The sequence below is a fragment of the Montipora capricornis genome, chromosome 2 (genome assembly GCF_036669925.1).
Source record: "Montipora capricornis isolate CH-2021 chromosome 2, ASM3666992v2, whole genome shotgun sequence".
Taxonomy (NCBI): Eukaryota; Metazoa; Cnidaria; class Anthozoa; order Scleractinia; family Acroporidae; genus Montipora; species Montipora capricornis.
In genome coordinates, this window is record NC_090884.1 from 45,149,811 (window position 1) to 45,169,810 (window position 20,000).

The window sequence follows — 20,000 nt, forward strand, 5'->3', positions numbered from 1 at the left end:
CGAATTTTATCTTCTCGTGCTGAAAGTATCTCTCACTCGTTCGCTTCGCTCACTCGTGAGAGATACTTGCAGCACTCGAAGATAAAATTCGTATCCCCGCGCGGCCGTGTAATATCCTCTATTTATTACATGGCATCGTTTCTTTGAGCGATAGGACACTTCTCCGCCTGGTGAATGTTCCCAATCAATCTTCGTCTTCCATCAGCGAACTTCTAACAGTAACCCTTTATACAGCTATTTCGAGAAAGTTTGTCAAGAATAAAGAGCACGCGACAATCCCGAAAGGTAATATGGGATATGATCAATACACTGTTGCTAACGACTGTGGCTGTCGAACCTACTTTTGCTACTTTCCTTCAGCACTCGCAAACATATATCCGTGGCCTCCCGTACGATTCTTTTAAATTTCTTTGAAAAACAGTGCACTTAAAATCACCCACAATACCTTTCAGGATTGTCGCGTGCACTTTTTCCGACAACCTTTCTCAAAATAGCTGTATGAAAAACTTAATTCCTCTTGCTATAATTGTACTGTTGCGATGAAAAAATTAAATTTCCGCTTTTAAAAGTACTTTTTTTGTTTCGTTCAACTTGAATTTTCCGGGGGAGCAAAAAAATGCGGAAATGGACCGTTTCCATGGTAATGGTCCATACTGTAAAATCCCGACCAAAAATCAGACAATCAGAGAGTCAGCCTCTATTTAGCCTGTGAATTGTTTGCCATATAACAATAAAATTTCTTTCCTGTTAGCCACAGTTATCGAGTAACTTCTCAAAGCAGAATAAGAGAATTTTCGCGCCTTGCTGAGAAGCACAGCCCTTACATTTACCGTATACCGATTCGGGCGCGGCAAACGCAATACTAAATCTTTCTATTTAGTATCGTCTGTGTCCAACAACGCACATTTACAGGTTGAATGGATTCTAAGGTACGTCCCGCTGTCCGACCCACAACATTTTAAATTTTCATGCAACGTTTTCTAGCAAGTTTTTCAAGTTGTTTATCTGAAATAAGTTTGTGAAGCTATTTGAATCTTGCAAGCAACTTTTTCAAAAACCCTACAAGATTAATTCGTTTTTCGGATTTTGACGTTTGTCAATCTTTTGTGGCAACTGAAGGTTCCGCTTGACTTCAACTAGTTTCCTTTACCGCGCGCCTGATTACCTCAGAGATATAATAAATGTCGTACTAGTCTCGTTTTCTCGGTCCGTCCTGTAAGTTACGGATCCTTGTTTTTTTCCCGTTGATTTATGACCGGGGCTCTTCGCGCTTAAACGATAAATCAACGGGAAAAAAACTCGTTTCGTGACTTACAGTACAGAACTCGAACTCGGTAAGAGGTATTTATGTTTTCCAAGAGAGGATGAGGCAAAATAACGGATCCCCATGCCCCACTATTTTAAGGACCTGTTTATATGGTCTCTGCTACCCGAGACAACCTTACCCCTGAGTTACACTGGGCGAGATATTTTTCCACTCATTTGTTTAAAAATTCTGTCAACCGTTTACACGAGGTGGGCGAGACAACCCGGGAGGGCAAGACAACTCAAGAAGGCGAGATGTCTCGCCTCAGCAGGTAGGGTAACCCTGGCAGGCGAGAAAACTTTGTCGCATGTAAACAGTTTGGCTCGACTAACCGAGACGAGATGGCAGAATGCTAAATGCGAACGCATACAATAAAAATAAGAGAAGCAACTATTTGGGCGCCTATACGTGTTGCTAGCGTTTGCTTTCGACTGGTTTTTCCCGCCAAAATTTTCACCGCAGTCAACGGAAACTCTCGATTCAAAAACAGCCTTTTATTTAAACTACACATTACTGCTTCGTTAAGGCTATCAATCCATTTTCTTAATGTGGAAACTGATGCAACTATACTTAATAAAAACGAACTAGAAAGAAAAAAGGGCAAATGATGATACCATATAAACAGGCCCTAAGTTCTCGTTCCCAATGCCACGCATAATTTAAGTTTTCATTACGTCATTACAACTGGCCGATCAGATGCCTCTCTCAAAACAGCTGCGTAGCTAAAAATAGATTTCAGTGGAAGAGAAGAGGCTTATGCATAGGGGATCCGTTCAGTTACCTCATCCCTCTCTTGTATTTACTGATTTCAGTTAATTGTTGGTTTAGGCTACACACCCCTAAAAGCTGGAATTCTTAAGTACCACTGCGTTTAGGTTTCTGTTGCTCATATATTCTTACCAACGTTCTGAGTTTTCAATATGGCCAGATTTCTGTTTTTTGGAGGAGACAAAACTCGAGCAGCCTGGCGTCCATATTCCTCTAGGACCAAGATGAATTTAGATGCCGTCTGTTTAAACTACGAACAAAATCACAACTGAAATGTAAGCAGAACGATACTGAAAATTCAACGTGTACCAACTTTGTTGATTCAGTCGCCTATCCACATAAAATTAGTTCACAATAGGGTCCAAACAAACAGTAAGAAAACAATTACGATTGACTTGTCAAAAGTTGAAAGTTGCGGGTATGATTGACTTTGAAAATGTGTTAGCGCTGATACGAAAAAAAAGATAGAATTCCAAGACTTAAAGCACAAAAAGTAATCCCCTGAGAGGGTGCCGTGAGATTTGTCGACTTCTGCTCTGGAAAATTACATGCGCTACGACTATAAGTTACTCCAACGGCAAGTGACCGTTAACCCAGGTTCACAGCCGAGGTTGCGTCTTTCGAAGTGTAGATAGCAGTCATCCGGAAAAAAATCATTAGTATAACATTCATTGAATTTTCCCACATTTCATCTTGAGTTAGCTGTGAAACACTTAACAAAAAAAAAATTAAGATCCAGTGCACTGCCGCCCGAGGTCAAATCTCTTATCTAAGCACAATCAATTTTTCTCTTAATGTAAAAGCTTGGAGACTCGAGCAAGGAGCGCTTTAAAAACTTTGTGTTGTAATATTGACTTATCAAGATTCAAGCTTTAGTAATTACCCTTTGTGCAACGATGAACTCCTGCTCGTTGTTCACATGGAGGACTTTACTGGCCACTTCAAGAACGTGCTATTGACAACAACAACAACAACAACAACAAAAAACAAAACAAAATTGAAAGGTTAAAAGGTAAATGAGCTATAATGACTTTGGCAAATAAAGTTTACCTCCTCGTTCTATCTCATTCCCTTCTCTCGCCTCAAACCATTTATACGCCATATACGCGCGTCAGGACAAAATCAAAGGCATGATTTTCAACAGCGTTTATCAAAATTAGCGGCAAACCTTTGTATTTTTAACATGCGCTTGCTTTTAACCCGACGCGTGTGTGTGTCGTACAACGACCTACGTAGTGGCTTATCATTATTTTAATCTATCAAAATGAAGAGGTGTCCCAACCTTAATTTCATTTTCACTGTGCGCTTGATCGTCCTTTTTCTCCTTAATGTATCTAACCATCAGTTGCAGTATTTCCGTGCTTGTACCAAGATCGCCAGCCATAATTGCAAAGTCCTCATTGGGAACTGTCAGCTTTAGTAGATTTCGTAAGACAGACAAAAATTCGTTTTCAGGTTTCTCTACAGTTTCCAGCGATGCCGAAGAGTTCATCTACGAAAAGAAATGAGATAAGATAGTAGGACGAGTTAATTTGTTGTATTAACAAATTAAGGCAATTGCATTACGCCGGGGTAACGCCCGGAAGAAACTAGTGCAAAGTTCTACAGAATTTTATTTTTTGTGTCTGTGCTTTCAACGCTCGGCAAAGTCCCCACGACTTATGGCTGTTTTTATGTACGTGGTCTCACAAAGTGAAAGATTTTTGGGATTTCACGCCAAGCCGACCACCTTTTTCCGGAAAGGGGCAGAGTTGCGGTGCAGGGGGTAGGTGGGTGGGTGGGTGGGTGGGTGAGAAAGCCAGGTTTGCGCAGAGGCTACGGCGCTCGTCTTTATCAATATAATTGTCAGTGATGAAGACAATGTATTTCACACAAACCGACTGTTTAACTTTCATCAATTTATGAGTAGCACAACAAGAAAGATGCCCGTCAGTATTAAGGGCAGAGACTTACAGCCAAGAAAAACTGGGATCTAATTGCATGGGAGGAGAGGATCACTCCTTCAAAAAAGAGGATGTCACTTTAAATCTGCATGCATTGCGTGAATACCCCCTTAACAGCGGAGCTCAGCGTTGCATTTGGCAAGCTGCGTTTTTCTAGCGGGAAATCACATTGTCTGTTATCGGGTTTTATGGTCAATCAAAGCAAGTTTAGCTAAACGATTTGAGTTAGTTTGAAAAAGGCTGAGATCTTCGTCCGGAGGCTGCAAACAACAGTCGCAGTCTAACTTCATTACTTCTTGGGTTTTTTGTTTGAACCGGTAAGGAATCAGCATTTGGGTGTTACGAGCACTGAAGCGAAATGGACCGGCTGTCTTGCTAAATTACGGATTACGGTGTACGGGTCTGCGAGATATAAGAGGAAATCTCGATCGTGTTGTTTGGCAAGGTTGTAATGGCGCTGTTTTCGGAAGTTGCTGCGTAACGAAGGATGTTTTGCCGCAAAGAATCTTTATTTGAAGAACCAGTTCCTCGGTGAACATGGGAAGAGACAAAAAAGACTTTCGACTATCAAGTCACATTAGGATTTGTATGTGCGTAAGCAAAGCAACGTTTTATAATGGTAATAGGACTGAGATGAGTCCACTTCCGCCTGTAATCAAACGAGTGATCAACAAAATCGGACGACCACGTACGGGAGTCCGATTTGTTTAATCACGAGTATGATTTCAGACCGAATTAGACAACACGAAGTCCTCTTATCAATTAATCATAACCATTACCATTTCTGGGAAAAAAATGCATTCCTTTTTCACTGTCAAATGGGATGTCTGGGATGTCTAGTGGGATTTTGGAAAATCCCCAATTTGGTAGGGTATGTGGTTGTTGCTATGGTTATTGTGATAAATTCTGTGATTGGTGGATTAAGCTGAGTGCACTTAATATGATCGGCTTATGTAACTGTCCGATTACAGGTGTCCGATTACAGCCAACTGTCCGGTTTCACTGTCCAATTAAAACCCTTCACAATAATAATTAGTGAAAAGTAAAGCAGTTAATGCACCAATTAAATTTGAGAAAATTGTCATGGTTATGATTATGTGGAAAATGAGTGATTGTTGACTTAACTTTCATCAGGCTCGTACTCCTTTTTTTTTTGCCATTTATACGAACATTTAAGCTTATCTCAAATTGCATGTGCAATTTGTGTATCTTACTACGAGATATGTTTGTTACTTGTCTTATTCCTCAGATTTTTCCGAGAAAAGTCGACGAAAATTCCAGTCGCATCTCTTCTGTGATTCCTTCCTTTGTTTTGTTGTTTCGACACGCCGTGAACTCGCTTTGCATGTGAAATTGGTTTGGACTCAAAAATGCTTACATTTTTTATCCAAATGTTTTCTATCCAATAGTTTTGTTGAGACTCTTCGTTTCTCGGGTTGTCGCTTATTTTTTAAACTTGCCAACGTCTGCTTTTAATGATCATTTTTCTAGTATTGGACTGAAACTTATTAGTGCCATCAAACAAAATGGAGACACTCCGTCTTACCTACAATACTGGACAAAAGTGTTGGGAAGGTAGCGTCACTTTTGAGATAGCCCCCCTCCCTTCCATATCAATGTTGGATTTTGAGGGGGGGGGGGGGGCACAAGAGCATGCTCTTTCCCAAATAGTTCTGCCAATAGTTAGAATAATCGAATTAGGTGTGAAGTGAAGTCATGCGCGCAACCTTCCCGACAATTTTTGACCAGGATTGTAGATTATGCTAAGCAGACCGAACATAGCTTCGAACTCAAAACCACTGACTGTTAAACAGGTTATTCTTTATTCACCTGAAGAGGAACTGCACGAGCTAGTGAAAACTTGGTGGAAAACTGAATCATTTGGTTGCAAGTATGACAGCAAGAAACAACGCTCTAGAGAGGATGAAATGGTTTTGGAGTCTGTGAGTAGGACTACCCGCAAGGTCGATGGCAGGTACGAAGTTGGCCTCATTTGGAAGGATGCAGCTAAGTCTTTGCCAGACAACAGAGCCTTCGCCAGAAAGCGCTTAGAATTGTTGGAGAAACGCCTTGAAAGGGATCCACAACTGAAAGCCACGTACACAGAAACCATAGAAAACGACCTGCACAAAGGGTTCATCAAGAAGTTGGAGGACCGACAACTGACACAACCTGTCGCACATGAATCGTACCTCCCACACCATGCTGTGATACACCCTCATAAACTCGGAAAGATTCGGCGAGTTGGAGGTGCAGCAGCCCGGTATCAAGGAACTTCTTTAAATGATTGCTTATTGTCTGGACCAGACCTGTTGAATTCATTGGTTGTCATACTAATGCGTTTTCGTCAAGAGTTGATAGCGGTGTCTGCTGATATCGAAGTCATGTTTTGCCAGGTCGCAGTCCCTGAAGAGGACCAACCTGTCTTACGTTACCTGTGGAGAAACAATCCAACAGATAAAGTGGAGGTCTATCAGTACGTTAGACACATCTTTAGTGACAAACGTTCATCTACATGTGCCAATTTCGCACTTAGGAAGACAGCCCAAAACAATGAAGACTCCTTCCCCTTGGAAGCTGAAGCTGTAGTAAGGAACTTTTACATGGATGATCTGTTGAAGTCTGTACCGTCCTTGTTGAGAGGCATGTAATCCACAAGCTGGGTTGGTGAAGTTGCTCTCACTTGGTGGATTCAATTTAACTAAGTGGATATCGAATGACAAAGATTTTCTCAATGCAGTCCCCGAGAAAGAACGAGCGCAGTCCGTGCGAAGTATTGGAGATGGAGATACCTTGCCTACTGACAGAGCTCTGGGAGTCACCTGGGATGTCCAAAATGACACTTTCATTTTCCGGATCTAGCCAAAGGCACTAGCAGACACCCAGAGGAGAGTTGTTAGTCTCACTGCGTCTATCTTCGACCCTTTGGTTTTGTAGCTCCATATCTTGTCAGGGCAAAAATATTTCTTTACTCTCTGTGGAACTTTGTCAAGGCTGGGATGAGAGAATTCCAGAAGAATTCCTACAACAATGGCCTGGCAGAAGCAACTCGAGAAGTTGGCCGAGCATTCCGTACCAAGGTTTTATCGCAGAGTGGCACCCTATCCTATGTCAATTCAGCTACACGTTTTTAGCGATGCGAAACACCATTTTGTGCCGTTGCCTACTTTCGGTTTGTGTATCCTAGTAGTCGGGTACAGTGCGCATTTGTAGCAGCGAAGCCTCGCGTCGCACCTGTTAGGCCGTTGAGCATTCCAAAACTGGAACTTCAGGCAGCAGTACTTAGTTTACGATTGGGCAACATGATCAAGAAGGAACACGATTTTGATATTTCCCCTGTCTACGTTTGGAGTGATAGCAGTGCTGTACTCGGGCAAATTCGTGGACCGTCAAAACGTCATCCCGCTTTCATTGCCAACAGACTTTCTGAAATCCTAGACACTTCAGAACCAAATCAATGGCGCCACTGCCTTGGCAAACTTAACCCAGCAGATGATGGCAGTCGTGGCCTAAGAGCGTATGCAATCACTTCTGAAAGCCACTGGTTGAATGGGCCAGTATTCCTTGTACTGCCAGAAGACAAATGGCCAGAGGATGTTCCACAGACAAAACCTACCCTTGATCTAGTTGCTGATGCACCAGCAGAAGTTGTCCAGCTATTTGAAGTCGCTTCGAGATTAAGCCTTTTCAAGATACTCTTCATTCATTAAATTTGGTGAATCACCGCTTATGTCCGAAGATTCATTCAGAATTGCAGAAGCAAACCAAAGGGCCATGGCGAAAACCGGTCCACTGGAAGTTCGAGAAATCGAGGAAGCAAAGCTAATGTGGATCAAGTCTGCCCAAAGAAGACAAGCGTTTTCACCTGAAATCGCCAACATTGGAATTGGGAGACCAATTGGAGCAAACGTCGCTTGATAACCTTAACCCCTTTTTTGGATGAGAATCAAATTCTCCGAGCTGGCGGGAGAACTTCTGATGCGGCCATTGCGTACGATGTCAAACATCTAGTCCCTCAAGACCATCACCTAAGCCGTCTTCTTATTTTGGATTGCCATAAGAAGCTTAAAAATGAGGGTACAGGACATGTTCAAAACGAACTGAGGTTGATGTACTGGATCCCTCATTTCAGATCCACTGTGAGGAGAGTCCTCCACAATTGTTCACTGTGCAAGACAAATCAAGCCGCAACCCCCCTTTAATGGCAAGCCTACACAAAAGTTGGTCAAGCATTCCCGCAAGCACGAGAAGCGTTATGGGTGTGTTTTCACCTGTTTGGTAACAAGAGCGGTACACCTTGAGGTGGCAAGGTCATTAGAGACTGACTCATTTATTAATGCTCTTAGAAGATTTGTGGCTAGGCGAGGCCCACCGGCGGACATATATGCCGATTACAGTACCAATTGTGTAGGAGCTGACCGCGAGATCAAGCAAAGTTTGCAGGAATGGAATCAGTCACAAATTGCAGACTTCCTGTCTCAGAGGCAGATTCAATGGCACATTAACCCCCCAGATTCGCCTCACTTTGGTGGTATATGGGAGCGATTAGTTAAATCATGCAAGAAAACTGTCAAAGTTGTATTTCATGGTCAAGTGGTTAAAGATGAAGTCTTGGAAACAGCATTTGCAGAAACAGAGGCGCTTGTTAATAGCAGTCCCCTTACCGAGGTTACTTCCTGCAGCAGTGATTTGGAAGACATCACACCGAACCACTTCCTTATATCTCGTGCGAATCCTCTGTTACCCCGTGGTGGTTTTTGCCGACAAAGAAATTTCCAGTAAGGAGCGGTGGAGACAAGTGCAAGTCCTCATAAATCAAGTCTGGGCCAGGTGGTTACGCGAATACCTACCCACACTTATTTCTCGAAAGAAGTGGAATTAGAGCACACGCAACGCCAGAGTTGGAGATTTAGTTCTGGTCGTAGATGAGAAGACTCAGAGAGGAGATTCGCCCCTTGTTCGCATCATGAAGACCTTTCCTGGGAAAGATGACACCGTTCGCGTTTGTGAAGTGAAAACGAAGGCAGGGCAATACAACAAACCAGTTGCAAAGCTGGCACGGTTGGAAGAGTGTTCTACCAGATAGCTGAACCCTGGCGAGAGAATGTCGCGACTGTTTTATGTTTTATTTTCCATTGCGGACCTATTTCGGGTCACGTGAAAGTTGTCCTCGTGCGTCTGTTCAGTAATAGATCACAGATGACGTCAAATGTGGTAAGACCAAAAAAGTGATGTCTTCGGTGATCTATTACTGAACAGACCCACGGCAACATGGAAGCTATTTGTTTTATATAATAAAGAATTAAACTTTATTCGCATAAAAGCTGATGGTGACGTCAATCGTGCGTCTGTCCTCTAATAGATCATAGGCAAGAACCAATCAAAATCCGTGAATAACTTGGGTTATTATATAAATAAAGTTAAATAAATAAATGAAGAGATGGCAAGCGAAGTCCGGACGGGTGTCTTGGAAACAAAAACCCCTAAGATCCCAAAGACCCGAGGACTCGAAAACAAAGAAAGTAACCCAAAACCCTCAATCTGGCTAACCCTAGGCCTAACTGGGCCTTTTTAGGCCTAGCGTTAGCCAGATTAAGGGTTTTGGGTTACTTTCTTCGTTTCCGAGTTTTAGGGGTTTCCGGTGAAGTTTACAAGAGATTGTTATTTCGGAAATTGTCGCGAAGAGCAACAACTCCTTGCCAAACTAAAGGCGATTTTAACAGATGAGCATTGGAAATAATTTCAGTCACAACAGTTTTCGTTATTACTAAAAAATCGCAAACTTTCAAGGTAATTGTAGTAGAAACTGTTCATCTTTTGTTGTCTGTCTCTTGTTACTGCCAATGAGATGCTATCATTATCAGTGACAACCATTGACAACTTGTGGTCAAGGTTTGTAGTTTGCAATACTTATAACTGATCAAAGTCAAGAATAAAACTACTGAAGCCATTCTCAACTTTACGAGATTTACAGTTGATTCATGTCTTAAGCTGTCTGTCAAGTAAAGTCGACTTTGCCTTTACTCTTATAGATCACAAAAATGACACCATAAAAATGGTCAAAATTAGGTGAACAAAGTACATTTCTCCTTTTATGGGCGGTGTTCAGTGAACAGTACGCATCCCTTTGGGGGTTTTACCGTTTTGTTTCGTTCTGGCTTATTTTGAAATATCGAGTTTGGTTTGATGGTTTAAAATGTCATCGATATATGGAAAAAAAACTGAATTTGTGACTCAACCAAAGCACATAACGGGTTCTGCTGTTGAGATTTGAAATTCCGTAGGACTGTTAACCTACATCTACTGATTTATACCATTTACTTTTTCATGTAATAAAACTGTGATAAGGCAAACGTTCGTGAATCATTTATGCTCATGATCATGTAGTCCAAAAGATATTTCTAAATGACATGTTTGCAGCTCAGTGGTGGCTATGGTTGTGCAGCAAAAAAAGGGAAAAAATTATAATCCCAATAAAGACGACCTTATTGGAGTCCTGCCTCGAGTCTTGGCATTGACTTTAGTTTATCTCTTTAAATTCCAGTAAAGAAATATCTGTGGAGCTCCGCTCTTAGGCTTGGCTAAATATATATATTACCTGATCTCGAAGGCTGACAAATGCATCACTTTTACAGTTCGTGTAGTCAGGGTATTTCCAGTCTCCTCCTTTCGAACAATTTCGTTTAGCAAAACCTAAGATAACGACAAGAGTACATTAATTGTTGCAAAGGACAAAGGGTTAGTTGCTGTTGAAGATATAATGACGTTTCTATTTTTCATTGAAATGCAAACATGGAGTTGAAAATTATAAGCACCAAGGGATGTAACTACAAATAGTACATTTGCTACGTTTATAGATCAGTGAATGTATAGAATGATCATTCATTCCTCAGGTACATTGGTAACTGACATTGGGGATTTCTCTCACGACCCAAAAAGGTGACAAAGAGGAAAAGGAAAGGAAATAAACTTAATTTACAAGTGTCTAGTCATCTAGTGCTGGAGCACTAGCTAATTGGGGACACTGTAAACTGAAATCAACAAATTAACGCAAATCAAATCAGATGTTGGGTTTGAGGAGAGGGGAAAACCGGAGTACCCGGAGAAAAACCTCTCGGTGCAGAGCAGAGAACCAACATATTCACCCCAGATATGACGCCGAGTCTGGGAATCGATCCCGGGCCACATTGGTGTGAGGCGAGTGCTATTACCACTGTGCAATCCCTGGCACAGGAAATCGATAGGAAATCGAGAAGAATAAACACATTCGTTGAATTTACAATTGATCCATTAGTTTGCATTTGGCTTACGTTTGGCTTGCGTTTTGCTTGCGTTTTAACTAACCTTTGGCTCCCCTGGGACAGGACACGACAACAGTTTCTCCAAAAGCAGCATCATTCCACGTTACATTTACGAACTCAGATGCACAAGCTATGAACCAAGAAAATTTTGTTGATCCAATAAAGAAATTGTAGCATTCTTTCACGTTCGTATTCAATTGAATAAAGTGAAACAAAAAATAATAATTATCTGCACAATCCGCAAAAACTAAAAGAAACCTCAAACGAGAAAACGTACAGCGGCAGCAACCCACAATGGACAGGTTATTTGACGAAAATCCTAGAAAGCGATCTGGGTTACAGCAATAATTTTAGCTCCAGACTTTGTTAAAAATGAGTTGATTCAAGTATATAAATGTTTCCCTCCTCTGCTCTTACATTCTCGACACTGTTGTTGGTAGTGTGCATCCTTTTATGTACTGTGATTGGCCAAAATGTAGAAGTCTTGAAACGCGGAGTTAGAGAGCGCTGGCTAAACTCTGTTTTAATAAGCGGCCTATGATTATTCAGTGTAAATTTCGCCTTAGGTTGGTTTTTAGAACCAACGTAAAATGAAAATATCAAAAGGACGCAAAACTGCGATAGTACTCCCTCAAAGACTAGCACCTAAAGGGGGGGCGGGGGGGGGGGGGGTGGGCTGTCTTGTTGAGAGTGCTACAAGACAGTCTCCCCTTTTAGGTTTCACGCGACAACCTGGAAGCGACAAAGTGGAAGAGACAACGCGACTCTTATTGGCTTCCGTACTACACAGACATATGCAATCCATCAGGTTTATTTTGTTTTCTTTCGGCCGCGCACCAGCGGCAGGCATGAACAACCTAACTACCCGATTACCCGATAACCTGTGACCCTGCCGGGTACGAAAAACCAAGGGAACAAAAACTGGAAACGTATTCCTCGAACCAATGCAATGCCGCAAACCCCCCGAGGTTTAAAAGGGTTTGTTGTTACAAAACAATAACGATACGTAAAAGGTAACAAAAGTTAAAGAGACCGATGCAGGCCTAGAATGGCTCACGTGACGAACTAACACTTTATAGACAGCATGATAGCCATCATGCCTTACACCAATCGTACCCAGACCCTTCTGTTCCGGTGCTGAACAAATATAAATTTCTGTCTTTATTTGCACGTTCAACCGTAAGAAGTTACATTTTTTATGCATGCTTTGTAACCTGGCCCATAGGCCGTGTCGATAGACAATTATGATGCTTCTCGTATTCATTCCAAAATATTGAGTTGTCACATTCAGTTTAAGGTAAACCCAGGCCACATTACCTTTTTCCAGTATAACGATCATGCTTCTCCTTCGTTTAGAGATTTAAACATTTTGAAATTCCTTGATGTTATATATTATTTAAACTGTATTTTTATGTTTACAATTCATTTAAATATGCTCCCATCTTCCTTCAGTTATTTCTTTACCTCTATATCTTCAAGGCACAAGTATGAAACTAGGCTGGCCTCTTGGTCTACAATTTGTATTCCTTCCGTGAGAACAAACTATGGTAGATTTAATACCTGCTTTAAATGAGCTTTCCTTTGGAATAATCTTGAAGAATCTCTCACGAGTCTTAGCCTTTGAAACTTTAAACAGTCCTTAAAAATGACCTTTTTGAGTATTATTAATTTTTGTTTCTTTTTTGTTGTTGTTGATGTTGTTCTGTTTTGTTTTCCAATTTTCTTTGTGCGATGACTTGTGTGTGTGCGTGTGTTTGCTTTTTTTTCATACTTGTGCCTCCATGTGACACTGAACAAACAAAAATAATCTAAAATAGTTTATTATTATGCCTCCCAGCTAGATTAGCACTTAAGTTATTCTCTAGGAGGCTTCATACCTTACATAAGTAATGTTGTCTTTTTTTCCTCTCTCCGTTGTCATTGTGTGGTATAAATAAAAAGATGTTTGTTGTTTGTTGTTGTACACAATAACGAGTGGGGTAAAACGTAAGTCATGTGTATTATACCTCGGGTTGGTTCAAAAGAGTACTTATACCGATCCACTGGTACGTTGCCTATCTTCGCTTTCTCGACCTCGGCTTTCAGTGTTTTTTCTACTGAATCATCATTGTCCTGAAACGTCTTTACCAAAATATCCGCTTTCACTGAACCTTTCCTGCAAACATAATTTGTCCGTTAGTCTATTTTCAACACAGGAACCGAAACAAGAGGGAATGATAAAGTAAAACGAAAACGATTGAACGATGCTCAATAAAATGCTAGGAACTGAAATCACTTCTCTCATTGTCGCCTACTGCAGATGACAATTTACATCTCAGGCTCGTATTTTTCCATTCTGCAGTCATAGTTCTTATGTCCTATACTGCCCTAGCTCTGAGAAGGATGGATATAGTCCATTTACGAGTTGCTGCATGCCTCAGTTTCAAAGCGAGTCCTTGAGCACAACCATTCAAATGGAAATGAGTTGCGTATTCTTATGCAAATAAAACTCATTTCCTTTACAATAGTTGAGCACCAAGACTCGCTTTGAAAGCGAGACAAACAGCAACTCGGAAATGGCCTATTACTATTCACTGTGGGATAAGCTACCAAGTACATGTACTTAATTTAAGTGTCTCGTCTTCTAGCGCTGGAACACCACTAATTGGGGACACTGTAAACTGAAATCAACAAAATTACAATGTAAAGCCAATCAAATCAAATATTGGTTTTTGAGGAGGAGGGAAAACCGGAATGCCTGGAGCAAAACCTCTCGGAGCAGAGTAGAGAACCAATAAACTCAACCCACATATGATGCCGAGTCTGGGAATCGAACCCGGGCCACATTGGCGGGGGCGAGTATTCTCAACGCAGTTTTTGAAGAAGAGAATGACAGAAAAATCAATGAGAACATCATCAAATATCTCAGCGACCACATCCTCGAACCTTTGATAGCTACAGTTACAGAGTTCACAACCGTTGCAAAAGAGCGAAGGAATTCTCCGAAGAAACCCGAGATCTGATGGAGAAACGAAAGAATCTCAAACCACCCACGTCAGCAGGAGAAAAGGTTGAAGCAGCACAACTGAATAAAACCATAAAAAAGAAACAACGTCACCTCAGAAAGCATAAAACACATGGTAATTCAAGAAGTATTTAAGCAAGGAAAAGGCTTCAAAATGACAAGGAAAAAACTAAGCACAGGAAAGCTTCAATGTACAGGAGTTCTAGAAAAGGACGGCTCGTTGATAACAGACAGGGACCGAATGGTTGACCGAGCACAAGAACTCTACTCATCGGACCGCCCAGACCCGGAATCTCCCCACCTGAAGGTGCATAACGAGTGGTCAGACTTCCCAATGGTCGAACCGCGGGAAGTTGAGCTTGCGGTTAACCTTACAATATCGCAATCGATCTGATTGAAGCAGTGGGTGAGACAATCTACATGAAATTGGCGGTTCGTTTTAACGAATAGCTAAGGGAAAGCAAAATTCCTGAAGAGTGGTATAAAGCGATCATCATTTTGCTATACAATACATTACAATACAATACAATACAAAACTTTATTTATTCACGGAATTCAATTTCACAACTAAGAATTCTCCCAGGAGGCCGTGCGCTATAAATACTTGTAATAATGTTAAAATATAAAAAGGACTTAAAGATTCACCTAACTATGATATAAAAAATCTCTACATCACACCTAATTTCAATCTAGTTAACTACATCAGTCCCTAAAAATTAATAAAAATTATTTTTAAAAGGTCTGAGCAACTTTCCAGCTAGCCCCAGTTATAATACGAGCAGCTCTGTTTTGCAATTTCTCCACTTTGTTACTTAAACGGCACCAATACACCCCCAGACGACACTGTAATAGTCAAGGTTGGGCAGGGCCAGTGATTTATAGATTTTTATGAGGATTGATTGAGGACATGTTGGTTTGAGCCTTCTAAGAGCTGCCAGTACTTTTGTAACATTTTCAATGACCTCAGAAATATGATGACTCCACGATATTGTTTCATCTACGTGTACTCCCAAGAATTGGGTTTGAACTCTTTCTATTGAATGACCATCAAGAGAAATGTCAGGTTCACTAGGTATCAAAGATACTTTGTGCCGAGCCCCAGTAAAAAAAATTTGGTCTTCACTACATTTAAACTTAAATTTGCATCGAGCCACTGTGTCAGATGTGTCAGATGTCAGGATTTAAACAAATCGTCAGGGTTTTTAGATGCATAGGTTAGATTGGTATCGTCAGCGTACATTTTCACGTCTGAAAGAAGATTGCAGTTTGATAAATCACTTATAGATAATAAAAATAGTAGCAGTCCGAGGATTGAACCCTGTGGAACCCCGCACCGTATATGTGACTGGTTTCAGATTTATAATTACCCGTCACTGTGACCTGTGTTCTATCTCACAAATAGTTTTTAAAGAGGTTTAGTGAAGAACCCCTAAACCCATAAAACTGTAATTTCGATAAGAGGATCTCGTGATAAATGGTATCAAATGCCTTTTTAAGCCGGATCAATGAAAGGAATGGCATTTGTTAAGTCATTGTCAATATTTAAATACCAATTGTCTGTTATGTCGATAACGGCTGAGAGGGTCGAGTGCCAAGTCCTAAAACCGGATTGAAATTTTAGAGAGCAGATTAGTATCATCATAGAATGTACATACCTCATTAAAGATTGCCTTTTCAAAACGTCTTGCAATTACAGACAGAACTGAAATAGGTCTGTAGCTGGCTGGTTTAGTCTTAGAGTCATTAAACTGCGAGCAGTCTCCCTTTTGCTCGAAAACCCGCCGAGAGAACGTGATATGCGAGGGGCGAAGCCGCAAGCCGTGAGTAGCGCGACCCGGCACTAACCACCTCCATGTTGTTAACCAACTAATTGAAAAATGCCAAGAGTGCAAAATTCCTCTAGACGTGGGTCTGGTTGATTACAACAGAGTCTTCGACTCACCGACGGTCGAGATCCTGGACGCCATAGATTCGCTTAATAAGGAGCAAGGGGTCGAACCAGTCATGTGTTCGTCAATGGTCTACAACACATCTACAAATACGCCAAATCCTACATCAGACATCACAAAGACTCCAAACGATTCAGACTGCAAAGGGGAGTACGGCAGTGTAATACCAGTTCTCCCAAACTTTTCGTTGCCTGCTAGGACAAGGTCTTTCGCAAACTACGTTGGGAAATGAAGGGAATCAAAATCGATGGTGAATACCGCCGACGACATTATTATTTTTGCCAACGATATTGAAGAACTCCAAGAAATGCTACACGAATTCAACCAAGCTAGCCTCAAAGTCGGGCCTAACACGAACCTACAAAAGACAAATGTTATGTACAATGAGTTCCCTGAGGACGTAGACAGATGAATGAAATCGAAGAAGTCGATCATTACATCTAACTCGGTCAATGCATTTCCATGCATGGATTCAGCCTCGAAGGAACAAGAGATCAACCTTCGTATTGCCCTCGAATGGCAAGCTTTCGGCAGAGCGAGTGCGATCTTCAAAAACAAAGACATTTCGATCGTTATTAAACGTCAGGTTTATGACCGGTGCATTCTACCAACAGTCACCTATGGATCAGAAACCTGGAATCTTACTCAGAGAGCCCACGAAAAAATCATGATAAACATCACGTGGCGAGATCGTATAAAACAGCTCAACGAATCCGAGAAAAAAACAAAAGTACGAGATACCATGGAAACGATAAGTAAACTCAAATGGAATTGAGCTGGTCATGTGGCTAGAAGAACAGACAACCGTTGGTCAACCCCCATTACGTTCTGGACGCCCCGGGGACAAACAAGGAACCGAGGAAGACTAAGGACGAGATGAAGAAACGTCTTGGATAGTTTTGTAAATACTGGCACCGCGTCTCGCAAAACGTAGACCAGTGGAGGACAAAGGGGAAGGCCAACGTCCAACGACGGACATTAAACGGCTGAAACTGAAAGTGAGTGCTCTCACCACTACGCGAGGTGTACTCCTAACGAGGTACAACTATATGTCTCCTAGGCCTGGTTCAAACAAGGAAAAGTAAACAAATCCGCTGAGGTGATAAGAGCTTCACTTACCAAAGTTTCACAAGGTGAGCACTAACAAAATCAGGATCTTGACTTAGAACATTCCGCACCTAAAAAAATAACAAACATGTGTCAAGCACGCGACAATTTCTGCATTGGACGATTTAGATCCTAGCAGCCAAATATGGCGGGGGCATTTGTTTGGACGAGTCTCATTGGTAGAGCATCTGAACTCAGTAGTAATCGAAAGGTCGTAGGTTCGACTCCTGCAAAGAAGAACTCGGATTTTTCCGAGTAACCCCGAGTCACCGTCTTCTTCGTCGCTTCCAGGTGATCCGGTGACGTAATTCGGAGGACTGGGGAGAAAAATTTTAACGCCTTATCCCACAACCGCGCGCGGCCTTATTTTCGAATTCAACATGGCAGAGGCGAGGTTAGAGCTCGTCGGCTCTACTTGAATGTTCATTCAGTACAGGAAATGTGGTAGACACGGAATGATCTGTTGAGTTTTGGCGATGGAAATACTGCAGGGAATTTGGAGTCAACACCTAAGGCCGCGCGCGGTTGTGGGATACGGCGTTAAAATTTTTCTTCCCAGTCCTCCAAATTGCGTCACCAGATCATCTGGTTCCTATAGCTCAGTGGTAGAGCGTCTGAACTAGTAATCGGAAGGTCGTAGCTTAGACTCTTGAAAAAGAGCACTCGGGTTTTTTCCGAATATCTCCAAGTCAACACCGAAAAATAAATCTCTTCGATTTCTGCATTGTTTGCGTGATTTTATGTAGCTTAATGGACCAATTTCGATATCTCAAAAATCAGTCTTAGACCAAACACGTCACCTCGCGGCTCCGAGGACAAAACTCATACAAATGCTTATTTTATTTCCCAGAGCCTCGAAATCATGTTTATTGTTTTAAGCTGAATTTTAAAAATCGAAAGTGGTCTATTTAGCAAGGATAACGAAGGTTACGAGAACGTGAATCCAATTTTTTCGCGATTATTCAGTTTGCCTTGGAAGGAGTGTTCCAGTTTTTCAGGAATAAAACTGGTATTAACACTGTCACTCTTATCTCTAGAGATAATTATTAAAAATCACACTCTTCACGTAACCTCAAATTTGATCATTTCTCGTCGACTTCTTTGCTTAAGCTTCTATTGCTAATTTGTAATTCGTTCTCTAAAGAAAATATTAAAAATTGCTCTTCACATGACTTCAAATTTGATCATTACTCGTCGACTCCTTTGCTTAAGCTTCTATTGATAATTTGTTTAGCCTTACCTGGGAGGTGAGCTTTTCATCGATGTCCTGGAATTCTTTGGACTCCTTGTTGTTCATATTGGTGTTAAATTCTTCTTTTATTAATTCCACCTGAAGCAATAAATACTTGACGCCGGTTTCTGAGAAAGAATATCATTAACAACGATATCAGGAACTTGCGAAACTAATGTTTCACGTTCTAATGTGAGCGGAGTTTGATTCTTTTACGGAGTTGGCGTCATAATTGGGTGAAACTTCATACTTTTGCACCGGGCCTCAAGTTCATTCCACATGCTGGATAAGTAACAGATAAAAATTTCTTTCAAAACGATTATGATCACAAGAAGTCTTTTTGTTTCTCTTCGGCTGCTTGGAAATTAATATTAATCTGCTTATCACAGTATGAATTTACCAATCAGGACACGCAAAAATCACTTGTGTGTTATGCACTTACAAGTGATATTTGTGGTGTCAAATCGCCAAACTTTTATCATAACCTGTGTAAAACCAAATGCTCTCAGAATGCTTTCAAAAGCTACTGGCAGTTAATAAAAAGAAACCTCTCGCACTTACGATCTACAGCTATCTTCATTTTGCGATTATCCATTCCAAGATCATTGCTTGCTTCACACCAGATTTCGGAATCTCTTACAGCCTTAAATTCAATCATTTTTTCTGTCTCGCTTTCTGACCCGCTCGAAGTCACGGTTACACCATCCACCTTTTCTGCAGGCTGACCATTAAATTCGACGGCAACAACGGGTCTTGGGTTGCCCTTGGATACGCACTTGACTTGCACTACCGTATTAAAGCCAACTTGATCTTCTTTCGGGGCATCAAACATCGCGATCACTGGCGCCCCTGGAAATGCGACAAACAACAACTTGAGATAAGCGTAAATTAAGCATGCATACGACCGACTTACAGTTCTTTTCAGTCAACTCAGTTTCACTGATACCTTGCCCCGCCTAATAGATATCGGAGTTGGCGCAATGGTGAGCGCCTTCGCCATCCCTTTATATAGCCTGGGGTCGATTCCTGAACTCAAGGGCATCGGTAGGCAGAGTTTGTTGGCTATAATTCTGCTCCGAGTGGTTTGTTTTTTTCCTCCTAGTACTACCGTTCCCCTCTATTTCATAAAAACCTTGGATCTGCTTTCATTGGGCTGATTTTGTAGATTCCCCAATCGTTAGAGCACTTGTGCTCGGCTCTATGACCTTGAGACTTCAGTAAACTATAACAGTACAAGACGTATAAACGTTCTTTCCATTAAGAAATTAATTTTGTTTGTAACACTGAGACAGATAATGAGGGGCTCTCTCTGATTGGTCTCATCGCACAAACCTTGTTCATCAAATTCTGTGGGACGTTGTAGCTCTTACACACACGAAAAACAAGGAGAA

The 20,000-nt window shown here is 41.4% G+C and overlaps 1 protein-coding gene across 1 annotated transcript in view; it reads right to left on the minus strand.

Moving 5' to 3' along the window:
• The window catches only part of LOC138023618 (uncharacterized), a 69,662-nt gene that overhangs the window by 39,770 nt on the left and 9,892 nt on the right, over window positions 1–20,000 (minus strand). Inside the window, exons 4-12 of the mRNA XM_068870647.1 lie at window positions 19,171–19,458; window positions 18,619–18,737; window positions 17,391–17,449; window positions 13,325–13,473; window positions 11,362–11,448; window positions 10,616–10,710; window positions 3,357–3,566; window positions 2,958–3,026; window positions 2,207–2,324 (exon numbers count right to left, since the gene is read on the minus strand). Coding sequence (XP_068726748.1) covers window positions 2,207–2,324; window positions 2,958–3,026; window positions 3,357–3,566; window positions 10,616–10,710; window positions 11,362–11,448; window positions 13,325–13,473; window positions 17,391–17,449; window positions 18,619–18,737; window positions 19,171–19,458 — 1,194 coding nt within the window. The remainder of the gene's footprint in view (window positions 1–2,206; window positions 2,325–2,957; window positions 3,027–3,356; window positions 3,567–10,615; window positions 10,711–11,361; window positions 11,449–13,324; window positions 13,474–17,390; window positions 17,450–18,618; window positions 18,738–19,170; window positions 19,459–20,000) is intronic.